This window comes from Chlorocebus sabaeus, chromosome 14 (assembly GCF_047675955.1).
Source record: "Chlorocebus sabaeus isolate Y175 chromosome 14, mChlSab1.0.hap1, whole genome shotgun sequence".
NCBI classification, from domain to species: domain Eukaryota; kingdom Metazoa; phylum Chordata; class Mammalia; order Primates; family Cercopithecidae; genus Chlorocebus; species Chlorocebus sabaeus.
In genome coordinates, this window is record NC_132917.1 from 36,594,237 (window position 1) to 36,615,681 (window position 21,445).

At 36.4% G+C, this 21,445-nt stretch overlaps 1 protein-coding gene and 1 pseudogene across 1 annotated transcript in view; one reads left to right on the forward strand and one right to left on the reverse strand.

Annotated features, from left to right (window-relative positions):
• STRN (striatin) overlaps positions 1-21,445 on the reverse strand; it is a 133,788-nt gene that overhangs the window by 68,728 nt on the left and 43,615 nt on the right. Inside the window, exons 3-5 of the mRNA XM_007970954.3 lie at positions 16,707-16,780; positions 5,623-5,701; positions 2,572-2,739 (exon numbers count right to left, since the gene is read on the reverse strand). Of these exons, the coding sequence (XP_007969145.1) occupies positions 2,572-2,739; positions 5,623-5,701; positions 16,707-16,780 (321 nt within the window). The remainder of the gene's footprint in view (positions 1-2,571; positions 2,740-5,622; positions 5,702-16,706; positions 16,781-21,445) is intronic.
• On the forward strand, positions 6,050-6,732 carry LOC103220486 (small ribosomal subunit protein eS8 pseudogene; annotated as a pseudogene).

Consider the following 21,445-nt stretch of genomic DNA (forward strand, 5'->3'; position numbering starts at 1 on the left):
CATATTATCTACATTGATTCTTATCAATTACACTCTCACAAATTTAAAAAGCAATACATGAAGTGGATACTCTTTAAGTACTTTGTAATCCTATCTACCTACCTACCTACCTACCTACCTACCTACCTACCTGGAGACAAAGTCTCTGGGCTCTGTCGCCCAGGCTAGAGTGGCAGTAGTATGATCTAACTCATTCCATCTCAGCCTCCTGGGTTCACGCAATTTTCCAGTTTCAGCCTCCTGAGCAGCTGGGATTACAGGCATGAGCCACCATGCCCTTATAATTTTGTATTTTCAGTAGAGACAGGGTTCCACTATGTTGTCCAAGCTGGTCTCTAATTCCTGAGTCCAAGTGATCCACCCACCTCAGCCTCAGTCAGCCTCCCAAAGTGCTGGGATTACAGGCGTGAGCTACTCATATCTATTTATATTATTGGTAATCTAATGTAAAAAACTCCCCTTTCTGATTCATTATTATTTTGATCCTTACACCAACCTTAATGTATTTCTTTTTTTAAAATATTTTCATTATCTCTACCTCCTTTTTTCTCTACTCTTATCCTCTCTGCAACTCTCCCTTTGACTTCTAACATAAGTTTCCACAACTAAGAAAATAACAAATATGTCATTTTTCTCTGATGCAATCTTGTATTTCTGCTTAACAGCTAAAGAGAAAATGTGTACCTAAAGTTACTAACAGCAATACACTAGTCAAATTAACATTGCTACTAGACTTGACTCTGTTGATTAACAAGCCATTAATCTCTTAAAAATGGCTGAATTTTCAAATATATGACTTGAATTTAGTTCCCTCAAATTTAGTAAAGATTTCAATGGCCAGTACAGAAAGATTTATCTCCAGTTCATTAGGTAATCTTTTAGAGAGGATTTTCCCGAAAAAAAAAAATATATATATATATATTAAAAATATATATATAAATATAATATATATATAATATATATAGTATTTTATATATATATATAAACTACTATGGACAAAATTTTCAAGAGATCTATCTTAAATTTCAAATCTGCTTACAGCTTTGTGTTTGGTATCACCCTCCCCTAACTCTTTATCCCTACTGAAATCGGACAGATTAGCAACAGTATCTTTGTCATTCTTAAAAGACAAATCAAGGCCAAAATGCACAAGAGTGGTCTTCCCTGAAAGTCTTTACTGAAGGTTATTAAAGTATGCATTATAGTTTTCAAAAACATTTATACTATCGGCCAGGCATAGTGGCTCATGCCTGTAATCCCAGTACTTCTGGAGGCCAAGGTGGGCAGATCACGAGGTCGAGATTGAGAACATCCTGGCCAACATGGTGAAACCTCGTCTCTACTAAAAATACAAAAAATCAGCCAGGCGTGGTGGCTGGTGACTGTAGTCCCAGCTACTCAGGAGGCTGAGGCAGGAGAACTGCTTGAACCCAAGAGGGGGAGGTTGCAGTGAGCCAAGATCACGCCACTGTACTCCAGCCTGACAACAGAGTGAGACTGTCTCAAAAAATAAATAAATAAACAAAATAAAATAAAAAATTATACTATCTAAGTTAACTTGATGACTTACGTTAAACCCATAACATAAAAACAGAACTAAAGATAATGTCCACATAGTCTATGTCTATACAGAGAAATACCATGCCTTACATTTACAAATACAAGTTAATGTATTTTTTAACGCAGCCTACAAAGTTGGAAATGTATTCTTAATTATTACTGAATACATTTTAAGGCTCGAAGGAACTTTGTTTATAAAAATCCTACAATGAACTTTTACCTAATCCCATAATTTTAATTTATATTCCAAATAACAGGAACTATCTTCCTGCTAGAAAATTTATAGAATTCAATTAAAACCACTCTTCCTTCCTAAACAAGTGTCAAAATAAAAGTCATACTTAAACATTCACAGAATTTTTGGTTTTTTATTCAATTAACAATCATGGAAATTTTTTCCCAATAAATAAGAATCTCTTTATTGAACTGTTTATGCTTATTTTGAGTAGAATTATATATAATTATATGATACACAATCCAAAATGGAAAATAAAATATTTCAAATAGCTACTGAATTTTTCACACTTACGCTGTCACTTCAAAACAGCTACTTAAAATAGATATTTTATATCAAAGGAAAGATAAATTACAACATTATCAGATAAACAAAAGTGGTTAAAAAACAGGTTTACTTCTAAAGAATTTGAGGTATTTTTACAATTTCTGGATCACCAATCATGAAATGCCATGCTTACAGATTTGTACTGAATTTCCAAATAAAATCTTTTCTGAAGTTTTACTTAGTGTTTAAGTCAATATACTAAAATCTGTATTAAATACATACGTTTCAAGCAAATAAATATCATAAATAATATTCCTGAATTAAAAGTCATAAATGACAACTCTAATCCTTGTGTTACCTTCTAACCAAATAAAATTTTAGAATTTTTATTAAATTATAATTAAATTACTTCTATGTCACTACCTAAAAGAACAAGTAATGCCCATAAAACCAAAAATATTTAATAAGAACTAATTATAGCTAAAACACTTTCCAGACAAAATACTTACCCAATCATTGCTGTCTCTTTAACTTCAGCCTCTGTGCCATTTACAACTGAGTCCTGATTTTTGTCATCTTCCCTGTCAGTGACATCACTTGAAAAGCCCAACAAAGCTCGCACTCGTTTAGATTTCACATCTAGAATAGTATCTGTATAACCCACCTCCTGTAGATACCTGTGTGAAGAGAATCCTTAGAGTTCAGTCATACTGGAATCAGTATTCTATAATTTAATATGTAAATAAAAGTATTTATTTATGCTCATAGCCTGCATAAGACTTAACAGTACAGTACTATGCTAGTAAGACTTGTTAATAAATAATCTTCCAGCTGCAGATGGAGCTGTCTCTTGCAGTACCAGCCTCTACAGTCACTGAGAAAAATGAGAGAACTATACAATACACCATTCATTACATTTACTATAAGAAGAAGCTGGTCTTTAATATATCTAATAGCACATTCTTTCCTTAGGCTGGATTGGAGCTAGCTCACTCCTAGACTCTACCAAATCAGTATTTTATAATAGTTATTTCAGTAGTTTTTTACATTAGTCATGGATCAACTGTTTGTGATCTAGACAGAATGCTCCTAGCATATATGGCGTCCTTCATTACACACAAGAAGGCAGTATTTCTCGAGTCACTTCTGCAGAATTGAAGCTTCTATCCTGAGACAACTTTAAAATAAAAATAGATGGCAATTAAATTGTAGAATGTAGGGGGTGTGTGTACACACGTGTGTGTACGTTACTGAAAGGCAGCAGCACAAAAAAAGAGCAAAGGCTTTGTATTGAGAGCTAGATCTGGGTCCTATTTCTGCCACTTACTTGCATAACTTTAATTCTCCTGAACCTCAGTTTTCTAATCCCTAAAACAGACACACCTAATATTGTACCTGGCATATAGAAAGCACTCAGTGCCTAGTAACACCAAAGTTGACCAAAAGAGACCAGAAGTGGCAGTGGCAGGACCATGAAAAAGGTAAATGCCATTAATAAACACGACAGACAAACATCAGACGCTAACTTATAAGTAGGCACCGAGTATACTGGATGAAAGAAGAAAACAAGGGTTGATGAGACAACCAGTTTAAGTTCAGTTTATTGGAAGAATTGGTCTTAGTTATAGTAGCTGAAAGAGTTCTCAAAAACATATGTAATCAAAGGGAGTTAAGTGTATCTTACCAAATCAAGATGCTCGTTTTTCAATCCCATCCAATATTTACAGAAAGGTCTCGATTAAAATTTGGATAATTAATTCCCAACTTTCCTAAATTTAAAGTTCTTGAAAACTGCTTCAAAGATGTTGTATTTTTCCATTTTTAACAAATAATATTTGAGACATACCTCACTTTGGCAACAAAATCACATTACAAATACCTGTTTCAAAACTGCTCTTGCCATAGATAAGCTGGTTTTACTAAACAGTTACTTCCCCATTCATCGATAAAATGACACCTTTACTCTGAAGAACAGATTATGGGTCCTTTGAAGTTTTTGAAAATATCTCTTGGGTAGCTGATTATGCAACCATTTTTTGTTTTAAAAAAGATTAGCATTCTAAGAACACATCTATTTAAAAAAGGAAGATGTGTAAGTCATATTTAAGATCAAAGTGTGGGCATTAGTAAAAATCCACTTATTAAATATCAGAAAATATCTCATTTTCTTGTAACTATCTAGATTAAAAAATAGATACGTAAAGACATTTTAAGATTCTCCTTCCGTAGTCAAAAGGAATAGCTGCTATACATCCACTTTGGAAACCTTGGGTTTAAACAACTTATCATCAACCTCCAAAAAACCAGGTAGCAAATTTCATTTTACTGAGGCACAAATCTGAATACGAGTTTCAAAGGTGGTAATCAAGAACCAGGCACTGAGCTGGTGAGTCTAGTCTACCTCTTGATATCAGAACCTCAACCCATCTTTGTTTACTCTTTATTGTCTCAAATACATACTAATATTTTACAGAAGAAAGGTGACTGGGCGTGGTGGCTCGCACCTGTAATCTCAGCACTTTGGGAGGCTGAGGCTGGGAGAATACTCGAAGTCAGGAGTTTGAGACCAGCCTGGCCAACATGGCAAAATCCCATCTCTACAAAAACACAAAAAAATTAGCCAGGCACAGAGGCACACGCCTGTAGTCCCAGCTACCCAGGAGGCTGAGGCAAGAGAATCACTTGAGCCCAGGAGGCAGCAGTTGCTGTGAGCAAGGTTGTGCCACTGGACTACAGCCTGGGCGACAGAGTGAGACTCCATCTCAATGGAAGGAAGGAAGGAAGGAAGGAAGGAAGGAAGGACGGAAGGAAGGAAGGAAGGAAGGACGGACGGACGGACGGAAGGAAGGAAGGAAGGAAGGAAGGAAGGAAGGAAGGAGGAAGGAAGGACATGTTAGGCAATATTTGCGAATTCGGAGAATTCAAAAAGTTCTCCAATTATTTAAAAAACATAACAAAATTGCATGTAAACTCCAATTGCACATTTTTTTTTTTTTTTTCCTGAGGTGAAGTTTGACTCTTGTTGCCCAGGCTGGAGTGCAATGGTGCAATCTCGGCTCACTGCAAACTCCACCTCCCGGGTTCAAGCAATTCTCCTGCCTCAGTCTCCCAAGTAGCTGCGATTACAGGCATGTGCCACCACGCCTGGCTAATTTTGTATTTTTAGTAGAGATGGGGTTTCACCACGTTGGTGAAGGTGGTCTCAAACTCCTGACCTCAAGTGATCCATCTACCTTGGCCTCCCAAAGTGCTGGGATTACAGGTGTGAGCCACTGTGCCTGACCAATTGCACATATATTAAAATGTTATATATTCATACACAAAATACGCAATGAAAAGAATAACTTTAAAGGTATAAAACTCTTTTAACTATATAAGTTCTACCACACAGAAAAAGTATTTAATATGAAAAAGGAACAGTAATTCAATTAAGCTTTTTCACAGCATCCGTATAATGAGAGAAAATATTCATCTGACTTGAAAATACATAGTAAAAATAACTTCATAAAACTGTTTCTTGTCTTCAGCCATTCATATAAGCTTGACCTTGGGACACTTACTGTCTGAGTAGTTGTCGACCTTGTTTCCACATTAACTGGCTGTTTTGTTGTGGCTGCACTTCTGTTTCATTACCTTCATCTAGAAAACATTAAGTCATAATAAAACTGACTTGTTTTACATATTAGAGGGCATCTCAATTCATTAATAAGGTCCAATAAACATTTATAAGATTATGAATATGTAAAACTGCAACTGTAAGGTATGTGTTAGGATAATGCAAGTTGTTTTTTAACTGTAATTTCTATAACAAAACTCTAATATAAATTATTGCTACTGGATTTCCCTAAAAGTATGAGAACTAAAATAAATACATTTTCCCTATCTTTAACTAGACTGAGAATTTTTCTGCAAAACAAAGACTTATCCAATCAAGTCACAAAATGAGAGCCAAATAAAAGTATTATAAAGTAGCACATCGCTCTTTCCAGCCAGCGCCGAGCAATGGGCATCTCTCGGGACAACTGGCACAAGCATGCAAAACCAGGGGCAAGAGAAAGCCCTACCACAAGAAGCAGAGGTATGAGTTGGGGCACCCGGCTGCCAACACCAAGATTGGCCCCCGCCGCATCCACACAGTCCGTGTGCGGGGAGGTAACAAGAAATACCGTGCCCTGAGGCTGGACGTAGGGAATTTCTCCTGGGGCTCAGAGTGTTGTACTCAAGGATCATCGATGTTGTCTACAATGCATCTAATAATGAGCTGGTCCGTACCAAGACCCTGGTGAAGAATTGCATCGTGCTCATCGACAGCACATTGTACCGACAGTAGTACAAGTCCCACTACGCACTGCCCCTGGGCTGCAAGAAGGGAGCCAAGCTGACTCCTGAGGAAGAAGAGATTTTAAACAAAAAACGATCTAAAAAAATTCAGAAGAAATATGATGAAAGGAAAAAGAATGCCAAAATCAGCAGTCTCCTGGAGGAGCAGTTCCAGCAGGGCAAGCTTCTTGCGTGCATTGCTTCCAGGCCGGGACAGTGTGGCCGAGCAGATGGCTATGTGCTAGAGGGCAAAGAGTTGGAGTTCTATCTTAGGAAAATCAAGGCCCGGAAAGGCAAATAAAGCCTCGTTTTGTCTTCACCTGTGTAATAAAGGTGTTTATTGTTCTGTTCCCTCCCCAAAAAAAATTGCACATCAGAACTAGAACAAGTCAATAATAATAACATTTAAAATATTTAAAAATAACTGAACGTTTAAAAACAAGTAAGGGTATAACTAGATTATTTGTAACACAAACAGTAAATGCTTGAGGGGATGGATAGCCCATTTTCCATGATGTGACTAGTACCCATTGCATGCCTCTATCAAAACATCTCATATACCCCATAAATATATACACCTACTATGTACCCACAAAAATTAAAAATTAAAAATAAATAATAACTGGGCACGGTGGCTCACGTCGATAATCCCAGCAATTTGGGAGGCCAAGGCAGGTGGATCTCTAGAACCCAGGAGTTTGAGACCAGCCTGGGCGACATGGAGTAAACTCCATCTCTACAAAAAAAAATTATCTGGGCATAGTAGCATGCAACTGTGGTCCCAGCTACTAGACAGGCTTAGGTGGGAGAATCACCTAAGCTCGGGAAGTCAAGGCTGCAGTGAGCTGTGATCGTGCCACTGCACTCCAGCCTGGGCAACAGAGGGAGGCTCTGTCTCAAACGAATGAATGAATGAACGAATGAACGAACGAAAGAACGAACGAACGAATAACAAATAAATAATTTTTTTAAAAAACAAACTAGAACAAAGTACTGAGGAATAATGGTAGAAAAGCCAATTTGGTAAAGAGCAGATATGTAACAACCTCAATCCAAACCTGTTTCCTTCGTTAGTTATTATATTTACAAACCTCAGGAAGGCCAAGCGTGGTGGCTCATGCCTGTAATCCCAGCATTTTGGTAGGCTGAAGTGGGTGGATCACCTGAGGTCAGGAGTTTGAGACCAGCCTGACCAACATGGCAAAATCCGATCTCTACTAAAAATACAAAACTTAGTGGTGGTGGGTGCCTGTAATCCCAACTACTCAGGAGGCTGAGGCAGGACAATCCCTTGAACCCAAGAAGCAGAGGTTGCAGTGAGCCGAGACTGCACCACTGCAATCCAGCATGGGCGACAGAGCAAGACTCCATCTCAAAACAAACAAACAAACAAACAAACAAAAAAAACACCTCAAGTATTCTTTTAACATTCTTTGAATGAAAATCTCCTAAATATTTTAAACCTTAAATTCATCATTAGGTAAAAGCAGAATCCTTTTTAGAAGGTGGTAAAATAAAAAGAGCTTTCCCTATGGTAAGTCTGGACTGTACAATCTATCTCTAAGCTACACTATGATTCCATATCAACAGTACAAAAAAAGTGCATACTTTCCTCAGCTCTTGATCAAACTCTAAAAAACTGCTGATCTTTACAGGATCTTATTCAAGTGGAGATACAAAAGGGACTGGAAAAATTTATTTGGTAACATTTGAAATTAAGTATTTACGGGCCAGGCACGGTGGCTTACACCTGTAATCTCAGCACTTTGGGAGGCCAAGGTGGGCAGACCACGAAGTCAGGAGATTGAGACCAGACTGGCTAACACGGTGAAACCCCGTCTCTACTAAAAATTCAAAAAATTAGCCGGGTGTGGTGGCACATGCCTGTAATCCCAGCTACTCAGCAGGCTGAGGCAGGAGAATGGCTTGAACCTGGGAGGCGGAGGTTGCAGTGAGCCGAGATCATGCCACTGCACTCCAGTGTGGGTGACAAAGCAAGACTCCGTCTCCAAAAAAAAAAAAAAAAGAAAAAAAAGAAATTAAGTATTTACTACATACTGTGTTAAAAATACATATATTATCTCTTTTATTCCTTACAACCTCAAAGGTAGGTACTTAGCCTCATTGTAAAGATTCTAAGAAAGCTGAGTTTTGGAAAGTAATTTTCAGGGTTTTTAGTTAGAAACACAGTTGTAAGTGCTGAATTTCTGTTTCACTCCAGAGCCCCAGCATTTTCCTTCACATGCTATCACTACAATAGGAAATTAGAGAAATACATGAATAAAAACAAGAATTAAATCTTGCATGTTTGTTTTTCTCCTAAAACAACTTTAAAATAACTAGGCTTAGTTCTGTGACATATGAAAGAAACAGAAGTAGAGTAGACCACAGAGACGGGTAGAAAATAAGAGGAATTAAATTAGTTCCAAAAAGAAGCTAATTACTTTGTGATAACTTCAAAGAGAGTATAAATTTTAAAAAAGAAAAAAAAAAAAGGAAGGGGGCAAAAACGCTGTCCCCAAGCTAAGGGAAAACAAATACATCTTGTTTCTACTGACCAAAAATTCAGGATCTGTGTATGTAACATAGTATGTTCCAATATATCTTCTTCTTAAGTCAAGTGAATAACCTGTACTTGCCAAGTAAAAACATTTACACTGCCATTTCAAGACTTCAGATATGAAATGAAGTTTTGAGGTCATTAAATCTCCCTTCAGAATAGGGCTAAATCCTTTCTATGCCATCGTCAAATATACTCAACTACTTGTGCCTATTTTGGCAGCCAGTGATACTACAAAAGTGTGATACAGCAAATCAATGGAATATGACTCAAGAAGAACAAGGAATGAATTACTGATACAAACATACATAAATCTCAAATGCATTATTCTAAGTGAGATAAGCCAGAATCAAAAGGCTACAATCTGTAAGATTCTGGAATTCATGACTTTCTAGAAAAGGCAAAACTATAGAAATGGAAAACAGACTACTGGTTGCCAGGGGATTAGAGTAGGGAGGGAGACATTTGTGAAAACACTAAAAAGGGTGACTTTTACGATATGTAAATTATATCTTAATAAGAGTAAAATAAGAATGTACCCTATCCTCTTTTTAAAAAAGTGTATTCTTATACTGAGATAAAATCTGACTCTCTAAGTAACATCTGAGGTTATAGCTGGGCCACAGTGGCTCATGCCTGCAATCCTACCACTTCGGGAGGCCAAGGTGGGTGGATCATTCATACCCAGGAGTTTGAGACCAGTCTGGTCAATAGGGTAAAACTTCATCTCTACTAAATATACAAAAATTAGTTGGAGGCCGGGTACAGTGGCTCACACCTGTAATCCCAGCTACTCAGGAGGCTGAGGCAGGAGAATTACATGAACCTGGGAAGTGGAAGTTGCAGTGAGCCAGAGGTTGCAATGAGCCAAGATCACACCATTACACTCCAGCCTGAGTGACAGAGCAAGCCTCTATCTCCCACCAAAAAAAAAAAAAAAAAATAGCTGGGCAATGTGGCACATGCCTGTAATCCCAGCTACTAGGGAGGCTGAGGCAGGAGAATCATTTGAATCCAGGAGGCGAAGGTTGCAGTGAATTGAGATTGTACCACTGCATTGCAGCCTGGGCAACAGAGCTGGAGACTTCATCTCAAAAAAAAAAAGAAAAAAAAATTTGAGGTTAAAAAAAGAAACCCAAAGTCAAATAGCTCTTATATTTCCTTATTCAGGCTAAGCTCGCAGTTCCTTCCATGGTTAGCAAGTAGTCATCAACTATCACATTCATTCTTGCCTTGTCAAGTTCAAAAAGTGACATTATGTAAAAGTGAGGATTTTAATACAGATAACAGTTGAATTTCTCGGTAATATCAAAAGTATTTGACTGCTATTTCCAGTCAAATTAGAGTAATAGACACTAGATTTACCCTCGTGCTGAAACAATTATAACACAAAACAGATGAAACAACGGTTTTCGAAACACTGGACATCACGCAACAAAGGACAGTAATACCTGAGAGAAAGGGGAGGCAAAGAGGTAAGCCTCATGATTGTCCCAGACACCACCTAGAGAGAGTTTCCAGATTATAGCACAGGGAGTAACAAAAACAGTATATGAAGAAATAATGGCTGAAAAGTTCCAAATTCCATGAAAACTATAAACCCACAGATCCAAGAAACTCAACAAATCTCAAGCATAAGAAACACACAGGGAGGGCTAACTACACCAGGGCTTATCATAATAAAATCACTTAGAACCAATGGTAAAGAGAAAAATCGTAAAAGCAGCTAGAGAAAAAGGTCACATTACATACAGAGGAACAAAAATAAGAACAACAGGAGATATCTCATCAGAAGTAATGCCTATGAGCAAAATAAAGACTATAATCCCAGCACTTTGGGAGGCCAAGGCGGGTGGATCACCTGAGGTCAGGAGGGTTTCTAGACAAACCTGGCCAACATGATGAAACCCCATTTCTACTAAAAATTCAAAAAGTATCCGGGCGTGGTGGCAGGCACCTGTAATCCCAGCTACTCGGGGCACCGAGACAGGAGAATCACTTGAACTTGGGAGGCGGAGGTTGCAGTGACCTGAGATGGCGCCATCACACTCCAGCCTGGGGGACAAGAGTGAGACTTCGTCTCCAAAAAAAAAAAAAAAAGACTTTTTCAGACATACAAAAGCTGCAAAAATTCATTACTAACATTCCATATTACAAGATAAGTGAGAGGAAGACTTTAAGGTTGAAGGAAAATAATATGGAAACACAGATCTACACAAAGGAATAATGAGTATTGGGAATTTTTTTTCATATTATTATTCAAATATCTTTAAAAGACAAAAGACTGCTGAAAAAAATAACAATGTAGTGTGTGGTTTATCACATACATAGAAGTAAAATACATGACAACAATAGCACAAAGACTGGGAAGAGGAGAAACGAAGTACATTATTATAAGTTTATTGTACTATCCATGAAGTGGTACATTATCACTTGAAGATAGATTGTAATAAGTTAATGATGTGCCTTGTAATTCCTAAAGCAACCACTAAAATAAGAATTACTGCTAATAAGTCAGCAAAAGATAAAATTGAATCATAAAAAATATTTGATAATTCAAAAGAAGGCTGAAAAAGAAGGAAAAGAAACAAGAACAGACTGAACAAAATGAAACAAATTACAAAAGTGGTAGCATTAACCTAACCAACCATATCAATAATTGTAAGTGCAAACGGTCTAAATTTCTCAATTAAAAGAATTTATCACACTGGATATATTCAACTTTCAATAACTACCTGGCTTCTAATATTAAATAGGAGAGATTGAAATATCAAAAATAAATACACTTTAACATAGCCTGAGATAATATTCTCCTAAAGTAGAAATGTGAAGGTCTGAAAGTGGGATAAAAAAAAAAAACAGAAAGGCAAAGTAAATTTTAGTGAAAAATGTTTCAGAAAATGTCTAGATTATCAGTTTTAGGAAAATATGGTAAATACATAAAAGAGCAAAGAATGGAAAAAAAAAAATCCCTGCTTCTTTAAGGGTTATGCTATTTGAGTATACCCTTTCTGCCACCTCCTAGTCCTTATCACTGTCATCTATAAATCCCAAGGTAACCCTCCAAATCTGGCTCACATGCTTCTGCCACCAAAATTCTACATTATCTTGAGTGAAATCAGTATGCATGTAGGTGATCCACTTCTGCCTCTCCACAGCCACCACCCTCTCTAGCTGTCATATCTTAGGTCTTGTCATCATGAAGAACTATCATAGATGCAAACTGATTCTCTGAGCAGACCCGTCAGGCTCACTTACTCCCAATTCATTAGCTCTTTTTTATTTCTTTTTTCCCTAAATTCACTAGTTCTTTAACTTAGCTGGGACCTCTAGCCAAGGGCCAGCACACTACTGCCTGCATTATCAAATCCAGCCTACCACCTATTTTTATAATACAGACACATCCATTCATTTATGTATTGTCTATGAATGCTTGCATGTTACAGTGGCAAAGCTGAGTAGCTGAAACAGCCTGCAAAACCCAAAATATTTACTATCCAGCCCTTTACAGAAAAAGTTTGCTGCCCTAGAACAGAATCTACCCCCTTACTTTTAATTCACCCATTAGCCAGCCTCCTTGTGTCTTCACTTCCTTCCCTCTGTAGTTTCAGTTCATGGCTTATCACTGCAATCATTCCTTTGCCAAATTTTTTTGTCCCTTTGTTTCTCCGTGAATTCAACTATTAACTATCTGCATTCTCTTTGACTTTACCCAGGCTACCAAATGTGCAGCTTAGTGCCTCTACATACACTCATGATCACACACCTCAACTGGACTCTTAGCTTTTCTCGACCCTACTATTTCCTAGAAAGTTAGTCTTCCTGTTTACCATTAGCATTTTAAACCTTTTCTACTTTTCTTAAACATCTGACCCACTCTCAGCAGATAATCCTATCTCATACATAAAGCTATCATTTGTGGACATTCCCTCAAATACCCACCACCAAACAGAAATCCAAATCTATAAACCTGTTAACCTAATTTCCTACATTCTCTTTTGGTAATGATAAAAGACATGCTCCTCCTGCCATTCTTCAGCTATGCACAGAATCCAAACCCTATCACCTTCTTCACATTATCTTCCTATTTTAAGTACCTCTACTCTTTCCCTTTTATTGGTTACTCCTCTAAGGCACATATCACACATGTGCGTGCACACACAACTTTCCTTGACCCCATGTATCCTTCCAGCTATTGCTCTCTCTCTCCTTCACCTTTACAACCTAAGCTTCCTGAAAGCTAACTATACCCACTTTGTTTCTGCCCTCACCTCTCTCCTAAAGTTCTCAGTGTCCCACGTGTCACAAAGTCCTACAGATATTCTTCAGCTCTCTGGGAATTAACCAGTAGTGTTGAATAGTCCTTCCTTCTGGAAACCATCTCTTCTCTTGGTTTCCTTGGTCTCCTGGTTTTCCTCCTACCATTAATGTACTCTGTATCAGACTCCTTTTCATGTTTCCATTCTTCTACCAGTCTTTTAAATGTCATCCCTCAGGGTTCCATTTTATGTAATCTTACCTCACATACAGCTCCTGGGTGATCGTTTCAACTCCAGTGGCTGTGAGTGCCACCAGTACCATGTGTTGATACCTCTCAAATTTATGTCTCTAACACATCCATATTTCTGGCTTGAGCTTCAGACCCATATACTCAATTGTCTACTAGCCATCTGCACTTGGTTATCTAAGAAATAAATCCAAAAGTGAACCCACCATTTTCCAAACCTACTTCTGGTCTAGTTGTTCAAACTACAAATGTGGGAGTCACTTCTGACTCATCCTTTTTTCACCCCCTACATCCAATCAAGAAGTAGTTCCTGTGCTTGCCTTGGCAGCACATACACTAAAATTAGAATAATACAGAGAAGATCAGCATAAAATCAAATTTATGTATACATAAAAATAACTAGTTCCTGCAGATTTTACTTCCTAAATATTTCATGAACACACCCTTGTCAAGGAAACCTTACTCATTTGCCCAGATTGCTGCAACAGTCCTCTAACCAGTCGCCCCCTCTCCAACACTGCTCCTCTGTAATCCATCTTCCACACTACAGTCCATGTAATCCAAGAGCAAATCTGATCATAAACCCCTAATTAAGATCCTTCGAATGTTTTCCTTCTTCAAATGCTCAGAATATTCCTAGACATGAACTACTTAACATGTTTCACAAGACCCTTTAACTATTCTACCCCCCAGCTAACTCTCTATCTACCTCTGGAAACATTCCTTCCCTCTCTCCCACTACTATCCAGGTATCCCATTTCTCAAATGTGCCATAGTCTTACCTCAGAAGCTTTGCTGCTAATACTCTGTCTTTCTCCCACCTCCCATTCAACAAATATTTAGTCAGTCTACTTGCCCTGGCTAATTCCTACTTGTACTTCAGATGTCAAAATTAAACATCATTTCCTCCAAGAAGGCTTTCTTGACCACTTGACTAAGTTTGTGCTACTGCGCTCAGTAACACTTATTATTTCTCCATTATATATGTCATATTTATTGTAATCGCTTCTTTAACTATCTTCCCTATAAAAATCTAACAGGGCGTTGTCTTATTCACTGGATTTGGTACTAGGTCTGAAAAACATTATATATATAATATTTATAAGATTAGTGGATGGTTAGAAAGATAGAACAAATGATACTACGTACTAACTAAGTATTATACACTGAGAATAACTAGGTATTGTATACTAAGAAAATAAACATTTGAGTAAGGAAGTATTCTCAGAATATTTCCTAGTTTACAGATCAGGAATGGAGTAACCATAGAGAAATTAAGTAGGATCACGGGAATTTAAAATGTTGGGGCAGAGTCAAACTTACATCTATCTGCTTTTAAAACACAAGCCACTTCTACTGAGCTGCGCTGCTTACTTAGAAACTTTACAATTTTTTTTTAAAAGACAGGATCTCACTCTTTCACTCAGGCTGGAGTGCAGTGGCACAATCTTAGCACACTGTAACCTAACTTCAAACTCTTGAGCTCAAGTGATCCTTTCACCTCAGCCTCCCCAGTAGCTAGGACTACAGGCATGTGCCACCATCCCCAGCTAATTTTTTAATTTTTTTGTAGAGACAGGGTCTTGCTACGTTGCCCAGGCTGGTCTCAAACTCCTAGCCTCAAGCAATCCTCCCACCTTGGCCTCCCAAAGTGGGATTACAAGAATTAGCCACTGTAGCCAGTCATGTTTACTTACGAACACTTAAAAAATATATTGCATCTAGGCTTCTATTCTCCTAAATTGATATCCAAAACTTAAGAAATGAAAACCTTTTAATACAATACTAATTAAAATCACTCTTTTGAGTCAGTTAATATAGTATTAGAACGTTTCTAACAAATAGCCTAGATTTTTAAAAAATTTATTTCGAAATTTAAGCACAACTCAGGTCACAAGAACAGACACTCAAGTAAAAGACAGAATATTAAAAAACATAGGGAAAAAAATACACCAGTGATCAACTGGCATTGCTCTACATCTCAAGCATTCAATATTCAGCTGAGGAAACGCATTAATACACTACTACACTGAAGTAACTATAAAATTGGCAGTACATTTAGAACTCATTTTGGAAAGTTCTTTCATATATTGTCAAATATAGAAGCAATATGATAAAATGGGAAGAATATGAATTTTGGGATCAGAAAGACCTGGGTTCGGCTCCATATTCTGTCGTTACTTAATATCTTTGTGACGTTGGGCAACTTTTTCCACTTCTCTGAGTTTAAATTTCACGTATGTAAAATCCAAATAAACATTATCTGTACCGAAGATACTTTACTGAATAACTACTTTAAAATTTAAAGTGATATGTACATAAATATATATAAAGCCTCTAGCATAAGGTACGTATTTCAGTAAATGATATAAATGAACATTAATGTTTTCAGATATCTGACTGGGAAATTTAACCTGAAATTATACCAAAAACGTACCTATCTGAAATAAGGTTGATAACTTTTGATTAATTTTTGTCATTCTTCCCTAATACCTACTAAGTGAATTATTATTATTATTATTATTATTTTTTTTTGAGACGGAGTCTCGCTGTGTCGCCCAGGCTGGGGTGCAGTGGCGCGATCTCGGCTCACTGCAAGCTCCGTCTCCCGGGTTCTACTAAGTGAATTATATCTATATTTCTTAATACCTGATTATTTACAAGTAATATTTTATATTGTTTGATGGTATGAAGTAGGAGAAAAAGAAGAAATAACTCAAAATTATAATAAATGCTTCAGCTGTTAAAACACGTTCTAGTTACAGAAACTCCTGTGGGCAAGAAAGACCAAAATAGTTCTCCTTCTGAAACCGAAGAATTACGTTTTTGGGATGACGAATTCCTCTATGCTTTAAGAAGAAATCTCTTACCTCCATATTTCCTACTCTTTCTCAGGATTTCAAGAGCATGATGTACTTTGTACTGCAATCTCAAAGTTCCCATTAATTGGACAGACCCAGCAAGACAAGGTTATGCTGGTGCATGTTACCCCATGAACTCTGATCCTTCCAGTAAGTGTAGAACATAAGCAGAAAATGGGAAACTAAAAGAAAGGGGAAGAGGGAAAAGGAAGGAAGGTGGTGGAAAATGATCTAAATGACACTAAATGATTGGTGCCAAAAGACAAGTAGGTCAGAAAAAATAACTAACATGGAAATAATTAGAAACTAACTTATAGTTGTAAACATTGTTGCTAGAAAATAGTAGACATTAATTATTTCTTTTTAACACTTCAACTTCCTTTAAAATTAGCTTACCAGAATCATAGCTTGGAGGCTTCATATCTCCCTGATTCAATTCTGTCCCATATTTCAACTTGTGGTATTTGGCTCTAACAAAGAAATGAGAAAACACAGACCATCTTAAAATACATTTAAATTAATTTTAACATACACAATAGTAGTAGTTACAAGAATTCAGTAGTCCTGGCTGAACACTCCTAGAACTTTCAAAGGCTCATAGCTTTCCATGGTGTCAAAGTTATAATACAAAAGTGCTTGCCTTTTTCGTTGTTGCTGTTGTTGTTATACCATCAAGTATCCTTTTAACAAAATAAAGGAATAACTCTGGGAACCATAACTCTTCTTTCTGTAATAACAAAATGAACCATATAATATCCTAGTTTCTGTAGTATTCAAATTTTCCTGATGATTGTCAAAGCAAAATTTTACTATCAAAAACAGTTAAAAAAAAAAAAAAGTTTGGATTGTGAAATAAATTTGTAGAAGACTTTTCTAAAAAAATTGAGCTTTTTAAAAAGAAAAGTCATCTACAATATTATGTGCCTTGTCAGATAATCATGATTTGCCAAATATGCATTATACTGTGCAATCCAAGGGGGGAAACCCAAATCATCAATGTTGAGTAAGATATTCCACTAGAAATGAATTTTTTTAAACTAGTCAAGATATCCTTTGTCTTTTACTCAAAAAGAACTGTGAATGGGAATACTATCTTATCTTCTTTTCAAAGTTGACAGAATGTTATCATTCTGGTTAATAGGATTTAACCATCTGATTTAAATATCTCAGATTTAACCATCTGAGACTAGATAAATAACCCAGATAATGTAGAAATTTTTTAAAGGGTGACTAAAAATAGCCATATCTGCTTAATCTATTTGTATATTTTCACTTGTCAGCTCCCTAAAATATTGAGGCCATTTATAATAAATATTCAACGTGTTAACACTGGCATATTAATATAAACAACAATAATTTGAAAAACCAAAATAATAATCTGAAAAACCAAAATAAAGTAAAAAAGGAAGAAAAGTGTAACAGCCAAATTTGAAAGTTTTTTTTTGTTTTTGTTTTTGTTTTTTAATAAAAACCTAATTGAGTACTTACCATTAGGTTTTTTCACAATTTAAGAAAAGTAGTGGCCGGGCACGGGCACTCATGCCTGTAATCCCAAAACTTTGGGAGGCCAAAGTAGATGGATCACCAGAGGTCAGGAGTTCGAGACCAGAATGGCCAACATGGTGGAACCCTATCTCTACCAAAAAATACAAAAATTAGCCAGGCATGGTGGTGCACCTGTAATCCCAGTTACTAGGGAGGCTAAGGTGGGAGAATCACTTAAACTCGGTTGCAGAGGTTGCAGTGAGCGAGCCAAGATTGTGCCACTGCACTCCAGCCTGAGTAACAGAATGAAATCCTGTCTAAAAAAAAAAAGAAAGAAAAGTAGAAAGGAAATGAAAAATTATTTGCTCAAATGTATAAAATACTGAAATCCTTCTTATTTTGCAATAATCATTTTGCAGTCACAACAGGAAAAAAAAAGTTGGGAATTCTAAGAAAACCTATGAAAATTATAGGCAGTTGATATCCTATTTCTTAAGGTAGGTGATGGGTACATAAGTATTTTTTACAATAGTCTTTATATCTTATACGTATGTATGAAATGTTTTATAGTAACATTTACACATTAAGAAGAAAAAAATATATTCATATGACAATGAACTGATCTCTTAAGCAAAAAGTAAAAGGTACAAAATACTATGTATGTCTCCATATATTTTTTAAAAGATATATATCTATTTCATTAGCCTATGCATATGAATCTTTCTGGAAGGATACATAATACGTAAGATATCAGTTGATAAGATTTCCTTGGGAAAGGAAATCAATGAACTGAGGCAGAAGGGAGACAATTTTTGTTGTTATTTGGTTAACTATATTTTTTTTTAAACTTTAGTAAATATGTTTGGTCCAAATTATTTAGAACATCTATTCTCAATGTGTCTCTTAACCACAAAGATTTTGTCACTGGACTAAATGTTTGCCCATCTAGTTCAATGCATTTGTAATACTATTGATCATCAGAAGGTAAGATTTACAGACACTAATTTGACTTGCAGTTAATAGAAAGTAAATAAGGTTCTAAATGTAACTGTCAATCTCTTACTTTTCCAAAAACACACTTCATTTACCATAAGACAAAGTAGTAATACCTGCTAGAAGTCAAAATAGCAACTGAATGTAACTAGCCTGAAGACAGATTATACTAAAGCTTTTAAAATAATAGTGGCAATAAAATGTTACGGAGTTTATATTTTATATATATATAGAAAAACATTTTCAAACAGAAAATGCTGTATTATAGTGCAATCTAGTGGTCTCAGGAAAAACTACAACAGAACCTACAAAAAGGGAAGAGAAAATATTTTACGAAAATAAATGTAACAAAAATTGTGACACATTATGAACACTTTATTTTAAAAATTAGACAAAGGTAAAATATGTAAAGAACTATTGTGTTTGCCACAAGCTATGGTCCCTTAAATCAAGGTTTCCCTACTGAATTGTTACATTCGCTAAAATATATTTTTCTCACAGAACCCTCCTTAAGCTTAACAGCATTCCTTTTGAAGTCAGTATGTGAAAATACCTTCTCACTCATACCGTTTTCCACTGTTTTAACACTCAGTTCACTGTGTTAACCAATCTTTCTTGTTTGCTATTCCTTTTCTGTCTAATTCTGCCTGTAAGATAAAAAAGGAGATCTTATATCTAGCAACTCCATGTTTGATACACAGGTAGACCCTCCATAAATGACCTTTATTGGATAAAAATAACATAAAAATTATTGAATAACTATAATACGCTAAAGAAGAGTAATTTTAGCTTTGTTTCAAAGCCTATTATTATACATATTATGCTAGGAGTATAACAGCATCTCAATTGTATCTTAAATGTGGATGCTAAAAATAATTTGATTAATTTCAATGAACTGTTACTGAATTCCTAGTTTACAGGCACTGTGTTGGCTGCTGGGACAACCTACAGTTTGTAGTCAGGTAAGGGTGGAAGGCAAGGGTATGCATAAGAGACAGGAATGTAAATAACTACAGCATACTGTGTAAGAGCTATAAGGGCTATTAACAAGTATTACAAGAATGCAGATAAAAGATTATCTAATTTGGTCAAAATCGGTGTCAAAGAAAGCTACCAAAAAGAAGGTAACACGTGAGATTTTAGCTAAATCTCAAAAAACCAGTGGGAGTTTTCCAATCAGAAAATGGATTGATGGAGAGGGCATTTCTGTCAGAAGGGACATCTTAAGTGGAAGAAAAAAAAAAAACACACAAAGTGGGTCAAAAAACAGCAAACAGAATAATTACACCCAAAAGGTATGGAAGGAATGGAGTCAGAGAAGGAACAGAAAGGGCCTGGTTGTGAAGAACTTTACTAAGAACCTGAAATTAGCTAGATATTTTTAAACAGGGATATAACAGGATTATCATATTTGTGTTTTAGAAAATGAATTCCATGGATATGGAAGATGAATTAAAATACAGAAATACTAGAAGTGAGGAGGACAGTTAAGTTACTACAGTAGAATAGATAAAAGTAGCAGTGAATAGAGAGAAATTTTTAGAATGGTAGAAATTTTTCAGAATTGTATTTATATAGTATTTGAGGTTTCTCAGCATAGATGTTCCTAAGTCAACCTCAGATTATACACTATGTAATCCTGAAAATTTATAGTAAATTTTATCACACATTAAGGAATGCTTTGATAAATCCACTGCTAGATAAGTAATTCTTCTGTAACATTAACGATTTGGTTTTACTTTTGGATCTTAAAGTGGGACTGCTTAGAAAATCTGCAAAAATCATGCAAAGAAAATCATGTAAAATCATGATCTTTACTTAGGCATTTGCAGGTGAAATGACAAGATATCTGGAATTGTTTTAAAATAGATCAAGGTGAAAAAGACTGACAAAAACATTAACTGTTAAAACCTGGGGCTGTATATATAAAAGATATTAGTTTCTCTATGAGTATATTTCACATTTTCCTCAATAATTCTTTTTAAAATTCAATTTAAGGCCAAGCGCGGTGGCTCAAGCCTGTAATCCCAGCACTTTGGGAGGCCGAGACAGGCGGATCACGAAGTCAGGAGATCGAGACCATCCTGGCTAACCTGGTGAAACTCCGTCTCTACCAAAAAAATACAAAAAACTAGCCAGGCGAGGTGGCAGGCGCCTGTAGTCCCAGCTACTCGGGAGGCTGAGGCAGGAGAATGGAGTAAACCCGGGAGGCGGAGCTTGCAGTGAGCTGAGATCCGGCCACTGCACTCCAGCCCGGGAGACAGAGCGAGACTCCGTCTCAAAAAAAAAAAAAAAAAAAAAAAAAAAAAAATTCAATTTAAAATTCAAGCCACAAATAAATGATTTTTAAAAATTTCTTAGTTTATTATACAAATAGTGCTGTAACATCATGAATAATCCCAAATCATTCCATATACTTCAAAAGATACAAAACCAGGCTGGGCACGGTGGCCCACGCCTATAATCCCAACACTTTGGGAGGCCGAGGTGGGCAAATCACCTGAGGTCGGGAGTTCGAAACCAGCCTGACCAACATGGAGAAACCCCATCTCTACTAAAAATACAAAATTAGCTGACTGTGGTGGCGCATGCCTGTAATCCCAGCTACTGGGGAGGCTGAGGCAGGAGAATCACTTGAACTCAGGAGAAGGAAGCTG